Source organism: Canis lupus, chromosome 17, assembly GCF_003254725.2.
Source record: "Canis lupus dingo isolate Sandy chromosome 17, ASM325472v2, whole genome shotgun sequence".
Classification (NCBI taxonomy): Eukaryota; Metazoa; Chordata; class Mammalia; order Carnivora; family Canidae; genus Canis; species Canis lupus.
In genome coordinates, this window is record NC_064259.1 from 48,297,278 (window position 1) to 48,324,284 (window position 27,007).

At 40.5% G+C, this 27,007-nt stretch overlaps 1 protein-coding gene across 4 annotated transcripts in view; it reads right to left on the reverse strand.

Annotated features, from left to right (window-relative positions):
- Window positions 1-15,018: 15,018 nt before the first annotated feature.
- Window positions 15,019-27,007, reverse strand: part of POLE4 (DNA polymerase epsilon 4, accessory subunit) — a 32,796-nt gene continuing 20,807 nt past the window's right edge. For 3 of the 4 annotated variants that reach the window (XM_025453711.3, XM_025453713.3, XM_049095523.1), the window contains exon 4: window positions 15,938-16,193. In XM_025453711.3, the coding sequence (XP_025309496.1) occupies window positions 16,186-16,193 (8 nt within the window). In that variant the 3' untranslated portion in view covers window positions 15,938-16,185. Of the gene's footprint in view, window positions 15,422-15,937; window positions 16,194-27,007 lie in introns of those variants that run through there. The other variant, XR_007402923.1, reaches the window with a different exon arrangement.

Below are 27,007 nucleotides of genomic sequence, written 5' to 3' on the forward strand. Positions count from 1 at the left end.
GTTTTGTCTAAGCTCACTTAAAATTATGAAGTGGCTTTGGTTTGTTTCATGTCATCCGATTCCTAGAAGGGCCCTGTCTGATGTCAGTGTTCTGTGGATCGTTTCTGTCCAACAGATGGACATGTTCCAGTCATGGGTGCCTGGCCACCTCCCAGCAACACCAAGGCTAATTGGGTCAGGCCACTTTCCAGATTCCAGGGGTGCTTTTTTTCCCCTTAGGTAAGATGAACACCTAAAAACTACTGGAATTCTGTAACTGTAGTCTGGTCTTCAGGAGCCCCAAACATCAAACGTTTGAGAGGAAGAAAGATGCCTCTATACAATGTGAGGAGAACTAGAGGAGTGACCTCCACTGTCCCTACAATAAACACATACCATGTGAGCACATTGTTGATGTGTCAGGGGCATCCTGCCTAGGATACAGACAATAAAATGGTTGCTCTGCAAAAACCGATTTTTTTCTCTTCTTCAAATGGCGTTACTTTGTCATAGTTGCCTGAGACCCTTTACCCTGATACTAAAGTTCTGTAGAGTAAATATCCAGGTCACCATCCAGGGTCAAATTACTATACAAACAGAGGTGTTCGTTTCTGTGAAGATGCCCCCAAGTGTTTGCAATTTTGATGAATGTATTTTTTTTTTTACAGACAGCATGCTAAGGAAGAAGGGTGGCTATTGTGTAGTTGCAAGTGTACAGCATGTGATGCATTGATATGGTAAGATGAAGAGACACAGAGGGTGGGGGTGCGGAGAAGAGAGCAAACAGTTCCACCATAATGTTTTGCAGAAATATGATACTAAAATTAACAATTACAGCAGCAGCAGATGAATGGGCCAATTTCATCAAAACCTATAATCATTATTCAGCAAATACTTATCAAGAGTCTCTTATGAGCTAGTCATTACTCTATATGCTGGAAATACCCCAGTGAACAAGACAGAAAACATTTCTCTTCTTAGGAAGCTTTCATATGTGATATATCATGTAGTAAGTGCTGTGAAGGAAAATAAGTTAGGCCAAAGGCATAGAGCTGTGCTTCAGTAGCCCCCAAGGCTATATCCTGCCAGCCACCTATTTTTGCAAATAAAGTTTTATTGGAACACAGCCATGGCCATTTATTTTCTCCTGTCTGTGGCTGCTTTCACTCTACAGGGGTAGAGTTGAGTAATTACAACAAGCAAGATGTGTCCCACAAAGCCCCAGGTGTCGGCAACATACAGTCCCTGAGGACAGAGAAAGACCAAAGTCTCCTGGGGGTTGGACTGATTATTGTAGGCTAACTCCTGGAACAAGTTAACCCTAAAAGGTATGGCAGCTCAGACACCATAAAAATTTATTTCTTGATCACATAATAGTGAGCATGTGAATAGATTGGCAGGTCTTTCAGGGATCCAGAATTGATAACGCTTTGCTTTCTTCAGCACTTGGCTTCCAAGGTCATTCTGGGGGTTGCCTCCAGTCCCGCCAGCTAGGAGAAACAAAGTGTATGGTGTATTTCTTTATGGGAGGTTTTCATGGGTCAGGCCCAGAAAAGGCTTATATCACTTCCACCCCATTGGCTAGAACCCAGCAATATGGCTGCACACAACTGCATGGGCTCCTAGGACATGTAGTCCCGGTCCGTTCTGTCCTATGAAGGAGGAAGGGCACAGATTTGGAATGACAGAGCTGACAGCAGGCTATTTCTGCCTCAGACAGGATACCGTTTTGTTTTGTTTTGTTTTGTTTTAAAGATTTTATTTATTTATTTATTCATGAAAAACACAGACACAGAGAGAGAGAGAGAGATTGAGAGCCAGAGACACAGAGGGAGAAACAGGCCCCATGCAGGGAGCCCGATGCGGTACTCGATCCGGGGAGTCCAGGATCACACCCTGCGCGGAAGGCAGGCGCTAAACCGCTGAGCCACCCAGGGATCCCAGGATACAGTTTTCAATTTCCAGCAAGAGTTAGCAATGCATGTTTTATCATGCATTTATTTAATGTTGAAGTTGATATGTATTTATTTGTTTCTTAGCCACTTATAATTTCCCCTCTCTGAATTTTGTATCTTCATGTTTTTGTTCATTGTTCAACTGAGGGTCTTGGAATTTTTAATTGGGTCCCCCAATTGAGGACTTAAATGATACTAAAAATTATAATCCCCATTTGTTGTTTTTCTTTTTTTTTTTAAGATTTTATTATTTATTCATGATAGTCACACACAGAGAGAGAGAGAGAGAGGCAGAGACATAGGCAGAGGGAGAAGCAGGCTCCATGCAGGAAGCCTGACGTGGGATTTGATCCTGGGTCTCCAGGATCGCACCCTGGGCCAAAGGCAGGTGCTAAACCGCTACGCCACCCAGGGATCCCTTTCTTTTTGTTTTTATATAGTTTTTAAAAGGCGGAAGATTTTTAAATTTTATGTAACCAAATCTGTATTCCCTTTGTTATTCATTCTATCCTCTACTTGGAAACCTCCTATCTACCCAGAGATTAAATACATATTCACCTGTTTTCTTCAAGTTTCATAAGGGTTTACATGTGCTTTTTTTCAAATTTTATTGAGATGATTGACATACAGCATGGTTTAAGTTTAATATATATATATTTTTTTTAAAAGTCAGGTTCTAAATTTATTACTTTTAAGAATAACCAGTTTCCTAACATCAGCTATTAAGTAATTCATTTACTTCTTATTGTGATGCTCTATTGACTACATTTTAAGCTATTTTGTGTCTTAGAGTATGGATGTCTATTCATGTCTTAAATCAGTACCATAACATTTTAATTATTTTATTTTTATAGTCTTTTTATATATTATGTTCACATCTAGTAAGGTAATTCCTTCCCATTTAACTTATTTTCCAAGTATTTCATAGCCTTATTTACTCATTTACTTTTTATAGCTGTATTTTTTCTCATTATAAAAATAATAAATATGGATTTTTATTTCAAATGTGAAAACAGAAAATCTTTAGGTAACTTATAATTTTTGCATTAGATTCCTTGTAAATCCCAGTAAATATTCTAATTATGTTTATATTATGCCCATAGCTTAATTTGAGAACTTAACATCTTCAAAACCTTGAAAAAGCTCCTCATTCGTTCTTTTCTGTTCTTCAGAAATACTCTTTAGTTTTCTTCATATCAGCCTAATACATTTCTTATTAATTTTAGTGCTAAGCATTTTAAATGTTTAATAGTATTTCAATGTGATATTTTTCCCACTTTTTCTTAACTGGTTTTGCTGTAAATACTGTAAAACTATTAATGTCATAATTGGTCATATATGTTTTCAGTTGATTTTCTTAAGTTTTATGGAGAAACAATCACATCAGCTAAAAATAATCATTTATCTTTGTAAATAAACCTACCGCTTTTCTATCTTCCTTTTCAGTTCTTGCCTCACTGCAGGTTCAAAATTTACACTTAAGTTATATGGTAAAGAAACTTAGTTAAATTCATTTAATCCTGCATAACTAGTGTACCTAATACCCCAGGAAACATCCATTTACCTACCTCAGGACAACGGCAGTCAAAGTCTCAAATATCTCCATCCTGCAAGCGTATGTTTTCTTAGCTTTTCCTACCTAGAAATTCTATAGTCCCCTCTCCCCATAAAACCTGTGTCGTGGATTGAAGTCAGAGTAATTCTGGATAACAACTTCTAAACAACGTTGAAAAATGGCTATGATAAAAAAGGCATCTTTTACTCTATTAATGTGATGTATTGTAATAGTTAACTCTGTTGGTTTATGTTTTCTTTTTTTCTTGAAGACTTGAAGTCAGAGGTTTATGTAATTGATTGTTCTTTTAAAAGAGTCTGCTCTTTGATTTATCAATTCTATGATTTCTGTGGATTTTAATTTATAAATTTCTGCTTTTATCTTTACTGTGTTTTCCTCTTGCTTTCCTTGAATGTACTTTGTCACCATTTTTTCTAATTTGGGGAGTTAAGTCCTTAGTTCATCTGTTTCCATATTTTCAACTATATATCAAAGCGTGGAAGACTTAGCTAAATGCCAAAATGCTTCCATTGCTAGAGAAAGAAAGGGGGATAGGATTAACTCATTAAATTTCAGGCTCATTGCTTCTCTCACAGAATGCAATGCATTAAACTTTACATGAGGAAAAAAAAAGCTAATAGAGAAAAGAATAGAAAATGACTGGCTTTTGGAAACAACTGAAAAATTCTGAGGTATGGCGAACCCAAATTCCTCCATTCCCTTCGGCTCTGGGCAAATTGAAGTCATGTGACAGACAGAGAAGACAGAGAAGTACTCAGCTGACATGAATATGCATCAGCAAGGGCTCTTTTTTTTTTTTTTTTTTTTTTTTTTTTTTTTTAGCAAGGGCTCTTTTGGAAATAAAGGTTGACCTTTTATTCGGCTCAGATTTGTCTTGTGATTTTAAAGGCTGCTGGTTCTTTATTTGGGTTCCTCAAGAAGCCAGTCCTGAGGCCAGAATTCCCAAGTTGTTTATTTTTAAAGCAATCCCAGGAAAAGTTGCTGGAGGGGATTGGGGTAGTGAGCCAAGGAAGGGAAGAAGCCAACAGGAGGAGCACTATCAAGCAAGCTCTATGGGCCACTGGCGCTTGATTCTGCTGTGGAACTCTGGGGGCCAGTGTACAGCACATACCTCAGAGCTGTCCCACTCCAGGGTGTTGCAGCTGGGGTATTTCTATATACATCAACTCCTATCAGCTGGTTAAGGGCTGTTGAGGGTAGGGGTCACTTGCAGCTTGTATAGGAAAGCCCATAGGTAAGGCAATACCCATGTTGGCAGTCAGAAGTCAGACCCAAGGGAGTTAAGTAATAAGGGTGAGGGGAGATGATGGGATGGGAGTGTCCTGGCAGCTACCAAAGGAGCATTGTATTTCCTTCCCCTTGGTTTGCAATAAATGTCTCACCAGGCTTGACAACAGTGCAGCAGTCACTGATGAGCTAATTTGCTTTCCAGGAGATATAAAACTTTAAAAAGGGATTGTTCCTAGTCTAGATGAGAGCATGACCCACTATAGTCTCATCAGCAGAGAAGCATCCTCTATAATGCAACTGAGAAAGAGCAAAATTGATCCCATGGATGCTGTCCAGGAGTGGCAAAGCTGCAAGGGTGCTAGAGATGAACAAAGTCTCTCTTCAAAGTTAGGAGACATCAGAGATCTCTGGAGTTGTTGCTAAAGGGATACAGGGGGTGGAAAAGTCAGGGAAGCATAAAAGGCAGAGGAGACCAATTGCACCTTCATGACAACTGCATTGTCTTAATAACTGCTTCATGCTTCCAGGGACTGCTGGTGTTACAAGATCCTAAACCATAGCTAAGGGAAACCATCATCTCTTCTATTTCTAGATCAATTTAGATGACCTTCAGTCAATTTCTGCCCCTCTAAATAGGGATGGAAATAAAAACTGCTATACCTGGGGAATAGGTCTAATAACTGATTAAATGTAGGGAAAACTTTTTGATTAATAAACCCTTGCTAATAAAAGCAAGTAGTTCTCGCAAGACTTTGTTTAGCTTAATTAATGTGGCACTTTCCTCTCCAAAGCACAATGCAAATGTGACATAAATAAAAGTGATTTGACCCTACCTTTCATTGCCAATTTCCCAAGAATGGAAAAGAGTAAAATCTAGGCTCCAGCCAGCTCTGTTACACTGATGAATTTACCATTAAAAGTGATATTTTGAAAATCAAAATGTGTTCCCATCAACATCGTGTCCTTTTAGTAAATATAGTTCTCATCCATTCATTAGTTGACTTTTATAAACTACTTACTACAGCCACTGTTGAATAGTCACCAGTAGCATTGGACTTTATTTTGCCCCATGGAACTCTGAATAGATACCATCAAAATGCCTTTCCTCTGCGTCAAGTATGTCAAGTATTTTATCTGGGTCGTCAGCACCTCTCTGCTCTTTTGATGAATGGCTTCCTCAATAAATGGCCTAACACAGCAATTTGCAATTTTATGTTTTCCTCCTCATTCCTGACGACAAACAACTATGCTCTCATATAATTCCTTTCCTGGTTTCAGCTTAAATTAAGAGACCACAGGAATATTGTACTGGTCTCGATTTCTGTGCCTCTGAGGTCTGCCCAGGTGCCTGGTTCCTGGCCAGAGCAACAGCTCTTGACTGTGGAGTCTGGTCACTGCTGCCACCACCGCCACTGCCACACATTGGGAAGGTCCACACACAGTCCCCTACAAACCATCTACCTGCTTAGAGAGGCCAGTGACATTGTGTCACTAGAAGTATGGTGGAATGACACCTCGTGGGTGTGGGAGACAGAGAGGAAGGTGGAGCTGGGAGATTGTTTCTTTTCCCTTTACCTTTTCCCTTCTACCCCCAGATGGACTATTTGTAGACTCTGAAAATGTCCTATGAAACCAAGCAATTAGCTGTGCTTAAGACTCTGATCAGCTAAGTAACACACCTCCTTGTATTTTCTTCTCTTTCAAATTGCAATTTAAAAAAAAACATTTACCATTTTAGCTAATTTTAAGTATAAAGTACAGTAGTATTAATTATATGCACATTGTTGTGCAAGAGAATACTAGAATGTTTTCATTTGCAAAACTGAACGTCTCTACCCCTTGAACAACAACTCTCCTATTCCCTCCTCCCTAGCCCCTGGCCACCATGAGTCTAGTTTCTATTTCCCAGAAAGACTACTTTAGATCCCTCATATAAGTGGAATAACAAAGTATTTGATCTTTTGTGATGAGCTTATTTCACCTAGAATGATGTCCTCATGGTTCATCCATGTTTTTAGCATGAGACAGGATTATCTTCTTTTTTAAGGCTGAATAATATTGTATTGTGTGTATATACCACAATTTTTATTTGTTCATATATGGATAGACATTAGGTTGTTTCCACCTCTTGGATATTGTGAATCATACTACAGTCAACATAGATGTACAAATATTTCTTTGAGGTGGTATTTTCTTTTTTTTATTATTTTTTTTATTTTTTTTGAGGTGGTATTTTCAAGGTGTATACCCACACCTTGAAATTATTTAAAATTATTTAAGCTGGCCCCTTCCCTGCCTCATTCCTTCTTTTTCCTCACTCCTGATTCTCTGGGTTTGCCCAATACTGTGCTGGTGAGTTTTCAACAACTGGCTCTCTGAGTGTCATCTGATATGACACTTAGATATTTGGTAGATGTTAACTGGATATTTTCACTTAATGAGTAAGATGAAAGTGAAGTTCCAAAGAAAGATGTCTGAACTTCATTCATTTATCAATGGCATGAGAAACTTCTTTGTTATAGTGGGTAGTAGATCTCGAATACCAAAAGACTATTGCAATTTTATGCAGGATTCACAATGAGGTGGCTGCAGACATGAGAGGCTTTTAAGTTTAATTTGCCTTACTAACCTCTTCTTTAATGTATTAACTCTAGACAGTCAACTAGACAGGTCAAGCCCAGATTTGTATCATTTGCCTATTTCATGTGGCGTAAATACTCCCACCATGGCTGATTTCAAGCTAATACAATGCTTCTGGAACCAGAAAGAGATGCTCAGTAACACACCATTACTTGGCATTTTTACCATAGAGATATAAGAAGCATAAATAACCTCAAGAATCTAGATAATGGGAAAATTCACTCAAATGATTAGGACGTGGTAGGTTTGGGTATTTATTGCTTTTGTTTTTTATATAATTTCTTTAGTTGGAAATTTATGTAACTTAATTTTTAGTCATGTCAGGGTTTAACCACAATCCCTGCAAATTAAACAATCAGTTCCTGTGGGATGGTACAAGCTAGCCCCAGCACACCGCTGATTTACACTCCCAGACAAAGTATTAGGCCATAAGCTTCTGCCTCTGGCTCTGCCTTCTAAGAAATGTAGACTATGAGAGATACCCTCAAAACAACTGTGAAGTATTTTACTGTTTATTAGTTTTGCCTTTTCTTATCCATTCTTCTTCCCCATGGAAAGGAAAAGAGAGAGAGAAGACAGAAAAGAAAGAGATTGGGAATGAGGGAAGGAATTCCTCCACTAACTACAGTCACAGAAGCCCTGTGAGTAGCAGATGAACTTCAGAGCCACATCCTGTCTCTCCAGGTGGTGAAGTAATGGCCAATAAGATGTCACCCATTCTGGAAGGAGGCCCCCTTGGACGCTCAGAGAGGCACAGCAATCCAAGAGCCCAGTTGGGTACTATCAAGATTTCATCCTTCAGTTCTCTGCCAGGACAGCAGCACAAGAAAATAAGCCCAGGAGAGAATTAGCCCTCATCATCTCATGTAGCCAGTGAATGGAATGGACTGATTCCTGATGCCCCTTGACTGTCCTGCTACTGAGAAAATTATGATCACGCCGTCTATTTATCTGCCTTCCCCCCACTTTCTTCTATTCATCCTCAACCAGCCTCTGGCAGCTTCCATTTCCTCTTATGTAAAAATGTAAAGACAGATATCTCTTAGGAGACAAAAGAAAGTAATATCAGATAATATGTGTAAAATAATATTAGCCCAGTAGCTGAAACATAATAGCCCCTCAATGAATGCTAGTTCTTGCCCCATTTCTTAACCATTCATAGAGCATTTGCATTTTATGTATTTATTTTATATATTATAAAGAACATATAGGAACATTACATTGGATAGGAATATAAAAAGGAAAAAAGTCACTAATAATTCCACCACCCTAACACAGCTATGTCTCATTTTATGTATCTCCTTCCACTCTTTGATTACAGTATTGTGTATTTTTAGTACAATTCTGCAATCAGAATATGCATAAAATTTTACATCATTATGTTTCTATGTTGGTATTGTCTCCATAATTAAAATTTTCATGACTGCATAATATTTCATCAAGGGACTGTAGTATGATACTTAATTAACCCTCCTCCTATCATTAAAGGGTTAGATCAGTTCCAGTGTTTCCTTATTATAATAAGGGAGTGCAATAAACACTTCTGTGCCTATTAATTCTTTTCCTTATTTGAGATCATTTCCTTCTGACTTATTTCTGGAAGTGGAATTTCTGTGTCAAACAACATAAATATTTTTAGAGCTCTTGATATATTTTGCCAAGTTGCCTCCCAGAGCATTTCCACAGCCTCTACTGCAACCAATAGTGCCTAAGTGGGAGTAGAGACACTTTTTATTCTCCAGTTTTAAATGCTTAGTCATTTTAAGAATTTAGACCAGGCCACTTGACCTGAAGGAAAAGACTGTGTGTATAGCTTCATTATCAGTAGGATTTTCTCTAAAATATCTACTCTCCAGAGATATCCCATCTTCTTGTCTCTATTATGAGTCACCTTTTCTGCACCAATCTTGAATTCTTATCATCTTCAGATGCAACCTCTCTTGCTGATCATGTAAACAGAACAGCTTTGAGCATTCAATTTTATGACTGCTCTGGTTACTCATTAAAAAGGCTCATTTTTGTTGAGCTAAAGTCCAGAGGAAGAGAGAAATCAGAGAGGGCAAGTAGACAAGGCCTTTCCACCCAATGACACACTTTCTGGGGGTCCCCAGAATCCAGGAACAAGTCTTCAACTTTGCAAGACCAAAAATTCGCTTTTGCCTGATCTCCTGCCTTAGGGGAAAGACATAAAAAAAAAAATGGATTAACTCAAACCAAATCCAACCAAGTGGTGACTTTTGTTAATAATTAGAGAATGCAAAAAATGTACAAATTTGAAATGTTGTCCTCCTAAAAGTAGCTGAGGTAAATAACTGGGTCATTCAGTCTGAAGGGATAGAGAAGTAGAAGTTACCCATTTGGTAATTTGGTAAGATGGAGAAACCAGAGGTTAAAGATTGAGGAGCAGAAACATGGGATCTTTCCAGAACCAGGTCACATGGTCATCTGTAGACTAATCACAGGCAAAGGAGAATAGGATTATCACATTGGTTTAGACAGTCATTTGTTTCTTAGGATGTGCACAGTACCCTGAGAATAAAATTGAAATTCCATCACTAAGGAAGAAGTAGAGCAGCCAGTGGGGGATTGTACACACTGGTAATGAACACAACAGATATAGTCTCTGCTCTCATGGTACTTAAAGTTTAATGAAGGCAATAGGTAGGAAACAACCCTTAAATACATTATCTCACATTGCATTAATAGTAATAAATGGGTATTGGAAAGTTGGGTATTATGAGACCAAAAAACCTCATTAAGAAGATAAGGTAACCTCCATCATTCATTATTTCCATCTTTCATTGCATGGCAGCAGGGTGGTTTCCCAAACCACCTATTTCAGACAACGTCCCCTGGTTTGAGTTCAATGTGGTAGACAGAATCATATCCCCACAGATATCCATGTCCTAGTCCCTAGAACTTGTGAAATGCTATCTCATTTACAAAAGGGACTTTGCAGATGTGATGAAGTTAAGGATCTTAAAATGGAAAGCATATCCTGGATTAACCAGACAGGCCCAATGTAATTACAAAAGTTCTTATAAGAGGAAGACAGAGAAAGAGGTGCAATGATAGAAGCAGAGTGATGTGGCTACAAGCCAAGAATATGGGCAACTTCCAGAAGCTGGAAAGGGCCAAGAGCAGGTTCTTGCCTAGGGCCTCCAGAAGGAATACAGTTCTGCTGACACCTTGACTTTAACCCAATAAGATTCCACTTCAGACTTCTGAATTCCAGAACTGTAAGATGATAAGTGGTGGTGTTTTAAGCCACTAACTTTGTGGTAATTGTTAGAGCAGCAGTGGGAAACTATCACACCTAATCAGTCCCAGTTCAAACTCTTCACATATGTGTCTACCTGTAATTACCTGCAGAGGAAACCAGAGAACACATATCACCCAAGAACTTGGAAGAAGGGTTTCATGTCAATCATTTTGAACAGCTTTAACCTAAGGGTGGGTGACATAAAAAGAATTGATGTAATATTTGCATAAATCCTTCCCCCTCCTCCCTCTAAAGAGATGTAAAGAGAAATGTGGGATTTACAAGTATTCTCTGAAATACAATCTGAAGGGACAGTTATATTTTTTCCTCTGAGCTGAACTTTTCAAGTGCTCATCCTCCAGTACACAGAATAGAGAACATGAGTTAAGGTCATATTTTCCTCTCAGAGAAATGTAACAACAGCTAACAGTATTTTTTCCAGTAATTCTCCAGAACTAATGCTGGTGCTGGACATAATCCATCTCCAGAGGAGGATTCTGACCTGAAGCTCTCCTGTGAATTAATCCTGAGGCCTCCCTTATGAACTGAATGAAGATCAAGAGACAGATGCTGAGATGGTCTTGTAGAATTTAGGGGGAAAAATCCAGTGGAGAAAAGGCATCATTTGGGGACAGAAACTATTATTAGAACACAAGTCTAGGAAAAAAAAAAAAAAAAGAACACAAGTCTAGGGATGCCTGGGTGACTCAGTCAGTTAAGCATCTGCCTTAAGCACAGGTCATGTTCCTTTGGGTGACTCAGTCAGTTAAGCATCTGCCTTAAGCACAGGTCATGTTCCTTTTGAACATGATTCTGAGATCAAGTCCTGCATCAGGCTCCCTGCTCAGTGACGGGTCTGCTTCTCCCTCTTCTTTGACCCTCCTCCTGCTCATGCTCATGCTCTCTCTCTCCCTGTCTCTCAAATGAATAAATAAATAAATAATTTTTATTAAAAAACAACACAAGTCCAAAAGGCAATAAAATAAGTGGAAAGGGGACATTCAGATAAAAATTTAAAAACTGCTAATATGAAGAAGTACAAAGTCCCAATGAACAAACTTATAGAGGGCCCAAAATGTTATTTTATGAAATTTAAATACCAACCAAAAGCGTTTATCTCCTCTTCATCCTTTCCTGCCTAGCCCTGTGCCACTGCCTTGGCATGGGCTCTTGACATCTCTTGCCTTAACGATGAAATAGCTTTATAACTCATCTTTCTGTCTCATCACTTTCCAGTCCACTGCCCACACTGCTGCCAAAGTGAATTTTAAAAGCACAGATCTTATCAAATCACTTCCCTGCTAAAAACGATTTGCTGACTCCCAACACCAGGCACACCTGGTAGGAAATAGCACATATATCCCTGCCTGAGCTAACCAGCTCTCATTCACACTTTCCATTACCTTCAGCCCACAGGTCAACCATACTGAGCTGTCTGAGCATCCCATATTGTTTCAAAACTTCATACATTCACACATGCTCTTCCACCTATATGGAATACACTTTCTCCCATTCCACTCTAAATCCACATAGCAAATTCCAGTTCATCATTTTGGAACAGACACAAACATCTCTCAGTCAGTGGTCTTCTTGGCCCATTCAGACTTTATTATCTTGACCACTAATCTTACCTCTGTGGTAGCTATTACCAGGGTGTATTATCGTTGTTTTTCATATATCTTCCTTCTGAACCTGACCATGAGCTTCCTGAAGAAAAGACTCTAGCTCATTCACTATTTTGTCCATGAAAGCCAACATAAAGGCAGGTACTTAGTAAATGTTTACTGAAAGGAAATTAGTTAAAAGTTATTTGGCCACATGTAATAGAGACACAAACAAATATTTATGGGAATTATTCTTTTCTCACATACTTAAGAAGTCTAGAGGTTGGAGCATCAGCCACAAGAGCAAAACTTTCCAAATATATCCCCAGCAGACCTCTACTTACATCCTACTGGCCAGATCATGTCATGTGCCCCCCCTTAGCTGCAAGGACAACTGGGGGGAACGTTTGTTCACTGGTCACATTGTCCTGTTAAGCAAAGTCTGTGTATTCTTAGAAAGAAGTAGTGAATGAATACTGGGTACACAATAAGCACAGAATGCATGCATGGGAGCATACATGAGAAATTATACCTTAACAAGGCACTTAAGACAGTAATTCATTTGCAAAAGATACACTTAAAGTTTCTGAATGTCATAGTACCCAATCCAGGAATCAAGCACAGAAAACACTTACTCTAATGGTTCTCCCCCAGTTGCAGAACTTTTTAAAATGCAGATGCCCATGCAGAATCCCTGTGCCACAGAATCAGAATCTCAGAGGTTGGGGATCTAAAATGCAGGTCAAGCATTTACAGTGTGTACAGCTGATGCAACCAGATGGCATAATCCTGAAGACATGTGTGGCTTTTGAAAACTCTACAAGAATTTCTACTACATGGCCAGTGTTCAACCTCTGCTTTAGACTCTTGTCCTTTGGTTTACACCACGAAGTCAAACCTCAAATTGGAAGGTCAGAGTACAAGGCAATGGTTAAGTTCATGGACTCTGGAGCCAATCTGTCCTAGCTCCTCTCTGTACTAGTTTAGCAATCTTAAGTAAATTAGTTGATGCCTCTGTGAGCGTGATAAATGTGATATGGTAGTACAACCACCATAGGGTTATTCAGAGGATCAAATAAGATGACATCTATATAGAACTTGGATTGAAGACTGACACATAGTAAACATTCAATAGGTGTTAGGTATTGATAATATCACCCCAGATCCATAAACAAAGAGTGAAGAACTTTCATTCAATTGAATTTTTAAAGATATCTTTTATCAGTTTAAGGAAGTTCCTTTGTATTTCCATTGTATTGAAAACTGAGAGCTTTTAATCATGAATGAGTGTTGAATCTTGTTGAATGCTTTTCTGCATCTACTGAAATGGTCCTTTGATTTTTCTCTTATTCTGTTAATGTGATTATTGCTTTGACTTCTTTGAATGTTAGGTCAAACTTGTGTTCTTAGAATTAAACCCTACTTGGTCATGATATATCATCCTTTTTTATGTTGTTGGATTTGATTTGCTAATTGTCAAGAATTTTTGTGGCTATATTCAGAGAGTTATTGATTTGCTGTTTTTTTCTTGTAATGTCTGTTTTGGGTATCAGAGTAATGTTGGCCTCATCAAATGGATTGGAAAATATTCTTCCCTCTTCTAACTTCTGAGAGAGTTTATACACAATTGATATTATTTCTTCCTTAAATATTTGCCAGAAATCAACATTTGGGCATGGAGTTTTCTTTGTAGAAATATTTTTAATTACAAATTCAATTTATTGAGACATATAGAACTAGTGATTTTATTTCATTAGAAATAAAAATCTCTGAGGCATCTAGATGTCTCGATCAGTTAAGCATCAGACTCTTGATTTTGGCTCAGGTTGTGATCTTCAGGGGTCGTGATCTTGCGGTCATGAGATTGAGCCCCATGTCGGCTCCATGCTCAGCATGGAGTCTGCTTGTCCCTCTGCCTCTGCTCCTCTCAATTTGTGCTTGCTCTCTCTCTCAAATAAATAAATAAAATCTTAAAAATAAATAAATAAGTAAAAATCTCAGGATCAATGGAGATATAGCACAGTCCTACCTTCACTCTTCCTTGTAGGGGACACTCACAGTTATCAGAACCACTTGGCTAAACCTTGCTCCCTGGCAGCACACTGCCTGCTGCAACACTGCTCACTGGAATCCAGGTCCTCTACTAAAGTCCAGATAAGTTAAGGAGAAACCTCAATCAAGTATGGGCTTGAATGCAGCTTTCCTTCCAGTGTGGTTCATATGGGGAAAAGATGAACCAGGAGGCTGAAAGTAGGTCCACTTAGGTCCCAGCCAGGGCCACAGATACAACTGAGAACACTGGATATTGCACAACTCTAAGGGGGCCCATTTGCATTAGAGATATTATGATTTGCATATTCTCTACAATAGTTTCCCAGCAGATGGCAGGGAAGGATCTCATCTGACCACTGAGGTCTATGGCAGCCTTGAAGAGGCTTCTGTGGCTTAGACCACAGACAGGGTCAACCAACTCATTCCATCAGTCATTCAACAAATACATATTGTGTGCCTCCTACATGTCAGACACTGTTCTAGAAGGTGGCATTTTCCTGATGCATGTGTTAGAAAAATAATTTCATCTCAAAATAGGCCCAATATATTACTGAGTCAATAGCACAATGCAAAAAACTTTTAAGATAAAACAGAAGCTTTTGAAAATGGTTCAGCCTTGGGCCTCCAGATCCTTGCAAGGCATCTGTAAATGAAAATTTCCTTAAGGGTATAATCATCTACAACAACAACATCAAAAGTTTATGGAAGTTAGCCATGAACCATAGTAAGAACATTTTTATTCAAGTACATGTGGAACATTTGCCAAAACTGAAAATATACTAGGCCATAAGATAAGTCCCAATCAATTTCAAATGTCTGAAATCATATAGAATATATCCTCTAGCCACAGGAAAATAAAATAAAAATAAAAGAATTTAAAAATGAGAAAACAAATCACAAATTAAGCAGCATATTTCTAAAAAATAAAAACCCAAGGTCAAAAGAGAAATCACAGTGGAAATTAGAAATTATGGGATCCCTGGGTGGCGCAGCGGTTTGGCGCCTCCCTTTGGCCCAGGGCACGATCCTGGAGACCCGGGATCGAATCCCACGTCGAGCTCCCGGTGCATGGAGCCTGCTTCTCCCTCTGCCTATGTCTCTGCCTCTCTCTCTCTCTCTGTGACTATCATACATAAATAAAAATTAAAAAAAAAAAGAAATTATTCTGAATGAAATGATCATTACAATATAACATCAAAATTTTTAGGATGCAGCTAAAATCATACTTAAAATAGCTTTAAATACTTGTGTTTTTAAAAGGCTGAAAACCAATTAACTAAGTATATATTTCAAAAGTTAAAAAAATAAGCAAATTAAAACATATTCAAAGCAGGATTTGCCTGGTACATAGTACTATATATGTGCTGTTATTATTATTATCTAGCTCAGGACAAAAAAAATGGGTGCTATATATACTACATGGCCTATCAAAACCAGATTCTCTGCACTGGAGTTTGGGTTGAAAGCCCTGTGTAGCAATAAAATAGCGAGTGTATTTTTTTTTAATTCAATTAAGCAAGGAGCAATGGTTAAGATGTATAACAGAGCTAAACTGCCTGGGTTGGAATCCAGGATCTGTGGTTGACAAATTACATGACTGTTTCAATTATCTATCACTGCATAACAAATACTCACTGGCTTAAAACAACACGATTTTATTTGCTCACATTTTGCAGGCTGGGCAGTCAGGCAGTGCTCCACAAACTCTGCTCTGTGTGGTGTTACCATGGCTCCCACAAGATGGTCTCCCCACAGGACCTGGCTTAGATAAGGCTGTCCGCTGGCACACTGTGGTTCTCTTCCTCATTGCCTCTCTCTCCACATGGTTCCTATTATTGTATGACCTTCTCTCTCCAGCACCATAGCCTGAACTTCTTGACACAGGAGTCAGGGTACTAGGAGAATGAGAAAGGACATTGCAAAGCATCCTAAGGCCTCCATCAGAAGGTGCACCACATGCTTTCATTGCATTCTACTGGTCAAAGCAAGTCACACACCAGTTCAATTCAAGAAGGAAAACAGACTCCACTTCTTACTAGAAGTGACAAAGTCCTATCAAAAAAAGTGGAAGGGATTGTGGTCAACACCTTTGAAAATAAGACACCTCGGGGACTTTGAGCAATTTACTCATAATTTCTGTGCCTCTGTTCCCCATCTGTGTGAGGAGGCAACACAAGGTCCTAGGTTAAGGATTGTTACGAAAATTAAGTGAGAAGAAATATGAAGCACTTAGATGCATCTAGTACAGTGACTCTCAAACTTTGTGTGTACAAGAATCACTGAGGTGGAGAGGAGGCCCCTGGACTCCCTGCTCTAGAATTTCTGATTAAGCAGGTCTGGGGTAAGGTCCTCAAATTTGCATTTTTACCAAAGTTTCAGGTGATGCTGATGCTGCTGGTCTTTGGTTAAATAGCACTAGGGTAGTATACAATAAGCACTCAATAAATGTTAGCTATTTTTATTTTAAAAGAAAGAGAGGGAAAAGATTATAGACCACTTTGCTATTTAGATCCTGAAGGCACTTTCTCCCTGCTGAAAGGGATCATTTCTGTGTTATAAACAAACACAGGGAAGCAAGACAAAAGGCATGGGGGCGCCTTGCATGGCTGGGGTCTGAGGTCGATGAGGAAGCCCACCCTCAGAAAGTGGGTTGGAGCTCTGCAGTGAAGGAGAGTAGAAACCAAACAAAGTGGAATGCCTTCTAGGTAAAGGGAACATGCGATTAGGTGTTCATCAATCACAGTCACCGTGAGAGCTGTTTAATTTAATGGATTATTTTTTTAAAATCAGACAGTGTGGCAGAACTACGTAGGAATAAAAGAGTATTCATTCTGACCCAATCTGAGGCCTCCACAGCCCCATTTTTCTTATCTAGAATCAGGGTGCCAAGCATTGTCAGCTGCTTGGTATCATCTGCCAGCCTGGGCCTCTCCAGGTTTCCATGGTAACAGAATACCCTCATCCCTCTCGGTTTTTCTCACAAAGTATTCAAAAGAATGAAATGCCATGACATTAGGATGTCTCCCATTTCTCAGCTGAATTTCTTTAGAGCCTGCATGTTCTCAAGAGCAGATGCACCCATTATGGGCTCCCTTTTGTGGGTAACCCTTAACAGAAACCCATCCCATTGTGTTCTGAAGTAATGTATGAGCTTGTATCTCAGCTCTGGGAGGCCTTGATTTTTGCGGACTGAGCCCCATTTCCCTGTGGCTTTGAATGTATCTCGGTTTTCTCAACGAAAATGAAGTGTATGCAGTTTTACCACTAAATTTATTCCAGCCCTATGCCTTTTCACCCTGCTCAATAAAAATCCCCAAATGAAAAGGAAAACACGGTTTGCCTTAATTTCTGATACTATAAGGATTCGTTGGGTTTTTTAAGAGGCAGTTTTCATGTTTCATTCTATTTTCCTCAAAGTTGTGTTATTTAGATCAGCTATGCCAGTGGTTCTCAACATTTGAACCTGCAGCAGAATCACCTGGAAAGCTTGTTAAAACACCCATCGCCAGGACTGCTGATCCAGCAGGTGTGGAACAAGGTCTGGGAATTTATAGTTCTAACAAGTTCTAACAAAGCTATGCTGATGCTGCTGGGGTGTGGACCACAGTAGCCACCATGGGAGAACCATCAATGGTTGCTGTGGCTGGTTAATAAGTCTATGAGTGACCAAGAATTGGCAAATTCCTGGAATGCACCTCCGGAAAAGCATGGGCAAGTGGGGAAAGGCTCTCAAAGTACGTGCACATAGAAGATATGGGTGACACATCTGCACTCTCTCCTCCCCTGACTAAATAATAGGTCATCTGAGGCAAGTCATAAAAGTTCTCTAAGCCTCAATTTGACCCTAAAAAATAATAGTAATATTCCCTTACTTAACCTCGCAAAATTATTGTTCCAATTAAGATAAAGTGTGTGAGGCTGCTTTATACGAATACTTACTGCCATATGAATACTTATTGTTTTTTTTCTTTTTTTTTTAATTTATTTTTTATTGGTGTTCAATTTACTAACATACAGAATAACCCCCAGTGCCCGTCACCCATTCACTCCCACCCCCCGTGAATACTTATTGTTAAGAGCTTTGCTGCCAAGACTAATTATTTTTTTATAACTGTTAAAGTGAAATTCTATTTATCCTTCAAGGCTATCTCAAAAGTTATTTCTTCATGGGCATGGTCCCTAATCCCCACTGAGAGTACTGATCCTTTCCTTATCAAAATGCTAATGTTATCTGATTTATACTTCATTTTTGACAATTTTTGTCAGGTGTAAATTGTGATGTTACATGCCTGTCTCCCCCAGAAATTCTAAACTGCTTAAAGATAGGGGCACTTGGTCTTTTTTACCCTTCTGTGCCCCACGCCTGAGTTTCATTCTTAGTTTAGTGATATGCACTTTTAGGCATTTAATAAATACTTGTTTGAACTAATAAATAAATGAAAAGCTTAAGATTACATATCCCTCATTTCAGATGAGATTGTAACATATACAATGTCTACCTGCATTCGTCCACATGAACTCACCATTCAAATATGTATAAAATATATGTTCTATATCTAATATTGTACATTATATAAACATATAACACAAATAATAGAGTGAGTTCAAGAAACAAAAAACTGGGGGCACCTGAGTGGCTCAGTGGTTGAGCATCTACCTTTGGCTCAGGTCATGATCCCAGGGTCCTGGGATCAAGTTCCGCATTGGACTCCTCATGGAGAGCCTGCTTCTCCCTCTGCCTATGTCTCTGCCTCTCTTTGTGCACCTCTCATGAATAAATAAATAAAAATCTTAATAAAAAAAATCATGGCCATCATGACTGGCATGACCTGGGCTTCCCAGATCCAGCATGGCTCTCCCAGTCACCATGGCTCAGGCATCCTCAAGGTAGACTCTTTGGAAGACAGAAGCAAGCTTGGTAGTGAGCAATTCCCATCACCAAACCAGATGACTGACCTCTACCAGACCAGCTCGCAAGAGAAGTATCAACAGGATGGAGATTGGTCAGACCTGAGACCTCCCTTGAGATCTCAATGCTATGCTGTGGGCATTGGCCTTGACCATGCAAGCCTAAGTGGGGTCAGAGAAACTAGAATTAGTGAGGACTATAGTTTTCAGCTGTCTTAGTCACTAGAATTCTACAAATGCAGAACGCCACCCCCACCCTTTTCTTGAGGATCTTGGTTGGTTATAAGAGAAGACTGAGTGGAACGTGAAGAATACAACACTGTAATTATCATGAAGCCCATCTAGGAGTTACTAGATGTCTTTGACCAGGAAGCTCCCACATCTTGTTGGCATTTTGACCCATAAGATGAGGCTCTCCCATGAGCAAGTGTAGATGACTTGCCAATAACCTTGACCTCAAGCTCAGTAGGGAGTACCAGATCAGTTACACAGTCTGGAACATAACAGGGATTGCTTCTTTCTCTCCATACAGTTAACATCTTCCCCTAGGCAGCATGTTATCTGGAATGCTTAACTTGGGGTTCAGAGGTTAGAGTCTGATGAAAACCTAGGCAATGCTAGCTACACAAGCTTAAGAGGTAGAAGAGATCAGTTCTCTCAGCCAAAGGAAGCCATGGGTAGACCAAGGAGGGGTAGACCAAAGGCTGTAACAGTGGGCAACAGAAGCACATGTTTCTCATCCTTGCCCACAGCCCTGTGCAGGAGTGACATCTAAGCGGACATCCAAGTGTCCTCCTTCCTGCAGGGGTATGGAGTATCCATACACATAAATCTTCTGTGGATTTGGTTTTTATGAGACTGTCTCTGAATTTCCAACAAAGACCTAGCCTTGGACAGGATGGCCCAACACTTCTGGGTCCCTGATCTGAGCACCTAGGTGGTCTTCCTCCCTCTCACTCCCACTCCCATCCTCTTTAATGTCAACAATGAACAGAAAATATTTAAACAAAACTTTCAAATCTGATTTACATTTTTTAAATTTTAATTAACTCCATTTTTTATCACCTAAAGTTGAACACTGCTTTGTTACTATTGTATAAATAATCCCAGAAATACATTTCCTTATTTAAAAGACCTCAGAAAATTGAATACCTAGGAAGGCTGTCATTTGTAACTGTCACTCGACCCTTCTAAGTCCAACAAGATGAATGAGTTATGGAGAATTTTCTTTACATTCTGTACTTTGTGTCTGCTCACCTAAAATAATTCTTGCTTGGTGCTGTAAAATATGGAGAAAGAAAATGTTCTGGTTATTTTTTAAATTTAAATTTTGTTAGTTACCATACAGTATGTTCTGGTTATTTTTTAAAGTGCATTTCTGGTGATATTTAGTATAAAAATCTCTATATGATTCTCTCCCAAAAATGTGTTGACTGGACCCTGAGTAATTTTTGACATCATCCTCAGTGTCCTGGGTCCTCTGACACTTGCCCAATTTTGGTGGATGTATTCACTGCAGCCTTGCTTGCCATCTTATGTCATTTAAGGAAATGGCCAGCTGGATGCACAAAGCCTGAGGGCTATCAGAGTCCTATTTTTTTTTATTCTATCAAGTCATTTGAAAGTTGTTTCCTCAAACCAGCTGAAAAACTGTTTCTGAATGTGACCCAGACAACAAGAAAGCACTTTGATGGTGACCAGGAGAAGGAAGCTCATCCAGTCGTAGGCATTTTTTGATCAGCTATACCCCATTTGGCCCAGAAGAAATAAGAGAAACAAAAAGTATGAGATAGATAAAATGAGCAGCATTTACTGGTGGTCTGCCTGAGAGGAAAACAAGAATTTGAGAGCTATTTGATACTTTAATAGAGCATTTTTAACTTTTCAAAGTCATTTTACATGTTTCATTTCTTTGCATTTTTCTAGCAGGCATGATTGTTATCATTCACGTTATTGTTGTTCTCCTGTTATTTCTGCTTACTGGAAATCAAGGTCAGAGCCAGAAGAATCTGGCAAATCACCTAGTGCACCTTGGAGCCAATGGATTCATCCTCATTGACTCTTCTGTTTGATGTTTCTGTTTTACACATTATAAAGTACAATTTCCTCAAGATCCCTTAGTGAGCTCAACTAAAGATGGAATATGGTTGGAAAATGAGGAACATAAAGGACTAGACAAGAAATGAGGTGTAAGGCAGCCAGAGCAAATGGTTCAGCTTCCAGAGGTGACCTGAACACACTGGAAGTCATCATGTGGAGCCAGATCAGCCCACTGACCTCAAAGCCAGCTGGACAGGAGATGGTGGGGTTATCTAGATCTAATCAGGAGATTCTAAGAAACATGGGTTTTGCTGAGAAATGGGTGATGCTACACCAGTAAGCATCCATCTGTGGTCCCCAACCTAGAATAAGGGTATATTAGGGAAAACTCTTGGTGGCAGACAGAAATTTTTCATCATTGTAGAAAGTTCTGGACAATGCTAGTCTAGACCATGTTTGAAATTATCTAGAATAGATGATAACAAGGCCTTGAAGGCAGTGGTGTGACTGTGAGCTAAGTCTTCACCTGGTGGGGCTAGACTTTTTGCAGGACTCCCCAGGAGGACCCCAAACTGGCCCACCAGGACAGCACTTGCTCATCAGAGAGTAAGCCAAGAAGGAACCTACCTAGTGCACACTGGAGGGACATCTTTCCCTTTTGCAATTCTAATTCAAAGTCCTTTTAGAATCTTTGCATTGTTGCACCCCATCCAAACTCACCTATTCCTTAAAGTTTTTAGGGGGCCAATTGGCAATAATGATAGGGATAGAGAAGAGATAAGAGCTCCTCAAGGAAGATCCTGCCCTGCACCTGCCTCTGAACATGCATCTTTCCTCCCAGAAGCTCATGTTTTCTTCTCTCAGAAGGAGGAAGGAGGGTGTCAAAGCTCCATTACCCACTTACTGGGAGTCTGGGTTGGAGACCACAAATGGGTGTTTGCTAACATAACAACAGCCATTTTTTTTTTTCATTAAACCCTACATTTTTTAGAATCTTCTGGCTAGATCTTCATAACCGAACCATCCTGTGGAATATACAACTCTCCTTATATATGATTTTATACCAGCTCAGGAAACTCTTGGGCCTGCCAGATCCAAGCTAGTGCCAAGACATCAGAGCCAAAAATAGTGATGGTTTGTGACATTACTATGAAGGCTGGAGTCCGAATGAAGCAGGATGGTATTGAAATAAACAACTAAATAAAAATATATAGCTATACAGATGTGAATGATTCAGAAATAGAAGATTCAGGTAAGAAATCAAGGTGTAAGACAAAGCATGGAGCATGGGAAAAAACAGAGATGGGTGGTCTGGGTACCAAGGCAGGCACCAAAACAAAGAGAACTACAGAATTGTGCCTGGGGTCCTGTCTGTCTGGGTGGTCATCTGCCCACAGTGCCTCTTCTAAGTCTGATGGCCACACTGCCCTTTATCCATAACAATTAATCATATCCTGGACCCAACATACAGTCAATGAAACCAAAAGCTACATCGGGGGCTTTTCTTTGCTCTCCACATCTCCCCCAATTCTAACACAGTCATATTCCTTCAAGAGTATATAGCACAGGGGTGCCGAGTGGCTTAGTTAGTTAAGCATCTGCCTTCAGCTCAGGTCATGATCCCAGGGTCCTGGGATTGAGTCCCATGTTGGGCTCCCTGCTCAGCAGAGAGTTGGCTTCTCCCTCACCTTCTGCCCCTCCCCCCACTCATGCTCACTTGTGTGCTCTCTCTCTCAAATAAATAAAATCTTTAAAAAAAGAGTATATAGCACAAACTCCCAGCCTAGAACTAGGTTATTTGGGCACCTCACTTACTTGGAATATAGTTGAAAGTCGAGTCTGAGAAAACATAACCCTAAAGGCCTCCAAACAACCAAAATAATGGTGTTAATGTTAGTGCACTCTACTTATGGGATTAATCTTTAATCTCTCACTCAAAATTTATCAATCTATCTTACACCACATGGTAACAAGCTTACCTGTCTGGTTTACCAGTCCGGAGCAAACAGGAAGCAAAAAGTTAGTAGAGGAGATCAAACATTATAAAAAGCCAAGGGGCTAGAGACAGAGGTAGGGGAAGAAAGAAACCTCCAGGGAGGAGCTCTGCCAGGCATGATCTCTACCATGCAGTTTGAATGTTCCCTTTTTTTTTTTTTTTTTTTTAAGGATTTACTTATTTATTCAGAAGAGACAGAGAGAGGCAGAGACACATGCAGAGGAAAAAGCAGGCTCCCTGCAGAGAGCCCAATGCAGCACTCGATCCTAGGATCCTGGGATCATGACTTGAGCCGAAGGCAGACACTCAACCACTGAACCACCCAGAGGCCTCTCAATGTTCCTTTCTGTATGGTATTTACTGCCTCTTCTCACCATATTTCCAGTGAAAGCCTATCCTAAGCTGGGGAGGAAAAGTGGGTCACTCTTGGACTGTGACGTAAGAGAGAGTACAGTGGTCACCTGGGAAAACCATAATGAGAAGCACTGACCAGCAGAGCCACTTAGCACAGGGGCCAAAGCACTGGCTGAGGCTGCAGGTGGGAATAGCGGGCTGTAGAGCACACGTGGCATTCCCTGGAGCCTTGCAGGAACCGCAAGAGAGGGGATTCCTTCACAGGCCAGGAGCCGGGGCTGAGAGCTGCAGCTCTGGCTACCATCCTCACCTCTTCCCTGGCTCCAGCACCTTCTCAGATCCTACCCAGCTGGAGCACCACTACCTGCCCAGCTAGCAGTCTCTTGGGGATGCTTTGAACTTGAATCCAACGTTGCCCAATTCTCCGGCAGCTGAAACATTCTGGTCAACTTGCCTACCCCCCTCCCCCTCCCCTCTCATTCCCCAGCCCCTCTTGGGTCCTCACCCTCACTCCTGAGATCCTTCTGAAGCCAGCTTTGCCTGAGCCCCAGAAAGGGCCACAGTGCTACTCTGTGGCTGTCACCTCTTCCTCCAACACAGAACCCCTCCAGAGCTCCACTCGATACAACCTTCTCAGCTGTACCAGTCAGCAAGGGCTCCAGCACACCCTAGAGCTCTCACTGCCTGGGTGCCATAGCCTCTCTCCACTTGGTCCGGGGAGCTCTATGGGACAGCATGTTGCTGCTGACTGGCCCCCGCTATGACTCTTTGTGGCCTCTCCTGGGTGGGGCTGAAGGTTCTAATACCAGCTGTGGGTGCTGCTCCTTCACTTTTTTGACTTAGGATCCAATGGATGCAGCTAAACACAAGGAGCTTGTGCCAGTCAAGGTCCCTAAAACGAGATGACACAGGCAACTTTGGACAATCTGTGAGCAGTTTATTAGGACTACTTACAAAGGTGTAGGTGAGGAGTAGGGAACTCACAAGGAATAGTACAGTGTCCCAAAGTTGAAAATAGCCTCCATCTCACCCCTAGGCCTGAGGGGTAAGGGAGGGTATGGCTAAAGGAACCCAAAGATGGGATGGCTGAGTTACAAGGTAGACTGCTAAGAGATGAGACCTTTGGTCAAGGGACTAAGCAGCCTGTGGCAATGCCACAGGGAGAGAAGAAAAGTATACTGGGGCCAATCTCCCAATCTCCTGTGGGGCCCCTCACTGACTGAACCCAATCAAGGCAGCCCTCAGGGCATGCATGCTGGCTTCCTAGCACACAGGGAAGTGTAGACAAGGATCCTGCATGGTGCCTTCGATTGGTAGCTGAATATCACTCACCTGCATGGTTCTGGCTCATATGTACCCAGAGGGCTTGGTGCCAGGGTGGAGCGGGGAGACAAGACTAGGTAGGGTAGTCAATGCTTTGCAGAATTTCAAACCCAGATGTCTAGATACCAACCCAAAGGACAGAGGGAAGGAAAGAAAGCAGATTAAAGATCATGGCTACATTCCAATATTCCCCCATAGCGTTCAGCCCACTGTCTTATTCCTTACCCACTCACCCACTGGCTGCCTCAAAAACACAAAAACACAATTTTTAAAAAATTAATCTATAAAGATATATATTTGCAGTTTATAGAAAAAGAAATACAAATGACTTATAATCATATGAAAAGATGCTCAATCTCATTTATTATTTATGAATTGCCAAGGTACTATTTTTTTAACCTCTCACAGTGGCAAAGATTAAAACATTTGATGATACACAATATCTGCATGGTTATGAGGAAACTGTTGGTAGAAATATAAATTGGTGCAATTTCTTTGGAGGATCATAAATTTAAGATTTACACACTGGTTAATTTAGTAATCTTACTTCCAGAAATGTATTCCATAGATAACCTCCCTCATGCAAGCAAAAAACTGAATAAACATATTTATTGCAACATTGTATGAAAAGCAAGGATTGGAAAAATCCTAATTGTTTATCAATAGAGGAATGGCTAAATAAATACAGTTTGTACATATAATGGAATACTACATAACAGACTTAAAAATAGGTACGTGTGTGCTGGGAAGGGAAGGAGACATTTTCAAGATATATTACTAGGTAGAAAGCAAGGTACACAAGGGTGTGATATGGCCCTATCTGTGAAGGCTTTTTGGATTTGGAGGGAGGAGTGGGGGCTTGTTTTTTAGATGAAGCCAGAACCAGTTGGAATAGGGTACATGAAGAAAGTAAGTACATTCTTTCCCACCACTTCTGCTTAAGCTCACACCGTGGATTTGTTCTTACTCTGCTCTAGGATGACATTGCTTACAGGTCCCATAAGTCTCTAGCCATTCCTTGATAATTAAAAAGCCCCCCATCACATTCACTTGTAAGGAAAACCTCATTTTAGTAATTTAAGGATCCATTCAGTGTAACAACTCTAGTCTTGTCCAGTATAAAACTTCTCCTTCTCAGTCAGCTGGGCCTGTTGTTGCAGTTGTGTGCCATTGGGGGTGGGAATGGGGTAAGGGGTATGTGGTAGGGGAGCAAATTTGGTTGTTTCCCTCTTCCCTGCTCACGTCTCCAAATCACTGCTGGCTATGGCTTCTGACCCTGCCCCCACCCCAGCTTGGGATGTAACGGAAGGGGGTCTAGAGAGACGTGGTTTCTGTGGCTAGTACAGAAGCTATGGAGCCGGTTTCTCTGAGTATCACAGATGCAGAGCTTTCAGATGTTTTACAGAAACCTGTTATGGGTTTTGATTTTTCTTTCTCTCTCCTCCTTTTTGGAGCTTCTCTCACTGGGGATCTATGGGTGTGGAGCCCTTAGGAGCTACCTCTTGTCGGGCTGTAGACCACCTTTTCTTCAGGCCCAAAGATTCATTCTGTTGGGATTACATGGTCCTACCAGGAAAGCCTCTTGGGTGGGACCCAAGACAATCCCTGGCTGCTCCCCAAACTCAACAGAACTTACATATGGTACCCCCAAAACAGGTACCTTTGCCCCACAGCTACTGGAAATGCATCTCAACTCCAGGATAGCTACCCTTCTTCCCTCAACTCCCTGGTAGATAGTTTCAAAACAGCCTTTCAACCATTTCAGGCTGAAATAGGTACTATATTTCTCACAAATGCCAGGAAACGGGCCCAGAGACCACACTCACTTGACCAAGCACAATGACAACCCTCCCCAAAGACATCTCTCAGCTTCTACATTCTCTATTGTCGAGAGGGAGAGTTGGTAATGCAACCAATGCTCTCTTACAATCTCTTAGTACAACCTACAAAGGCAGTTAAATTGGTACAAGTATAAGGCATCTACAATGATGTTGCAGGCTTTTGGGCCTCACACAAAAGGAAGAAAGAGTACCATTTCAACATCTTTTTGAATATGCATATGCCCGTGTATATATATAAAAAGTTCTG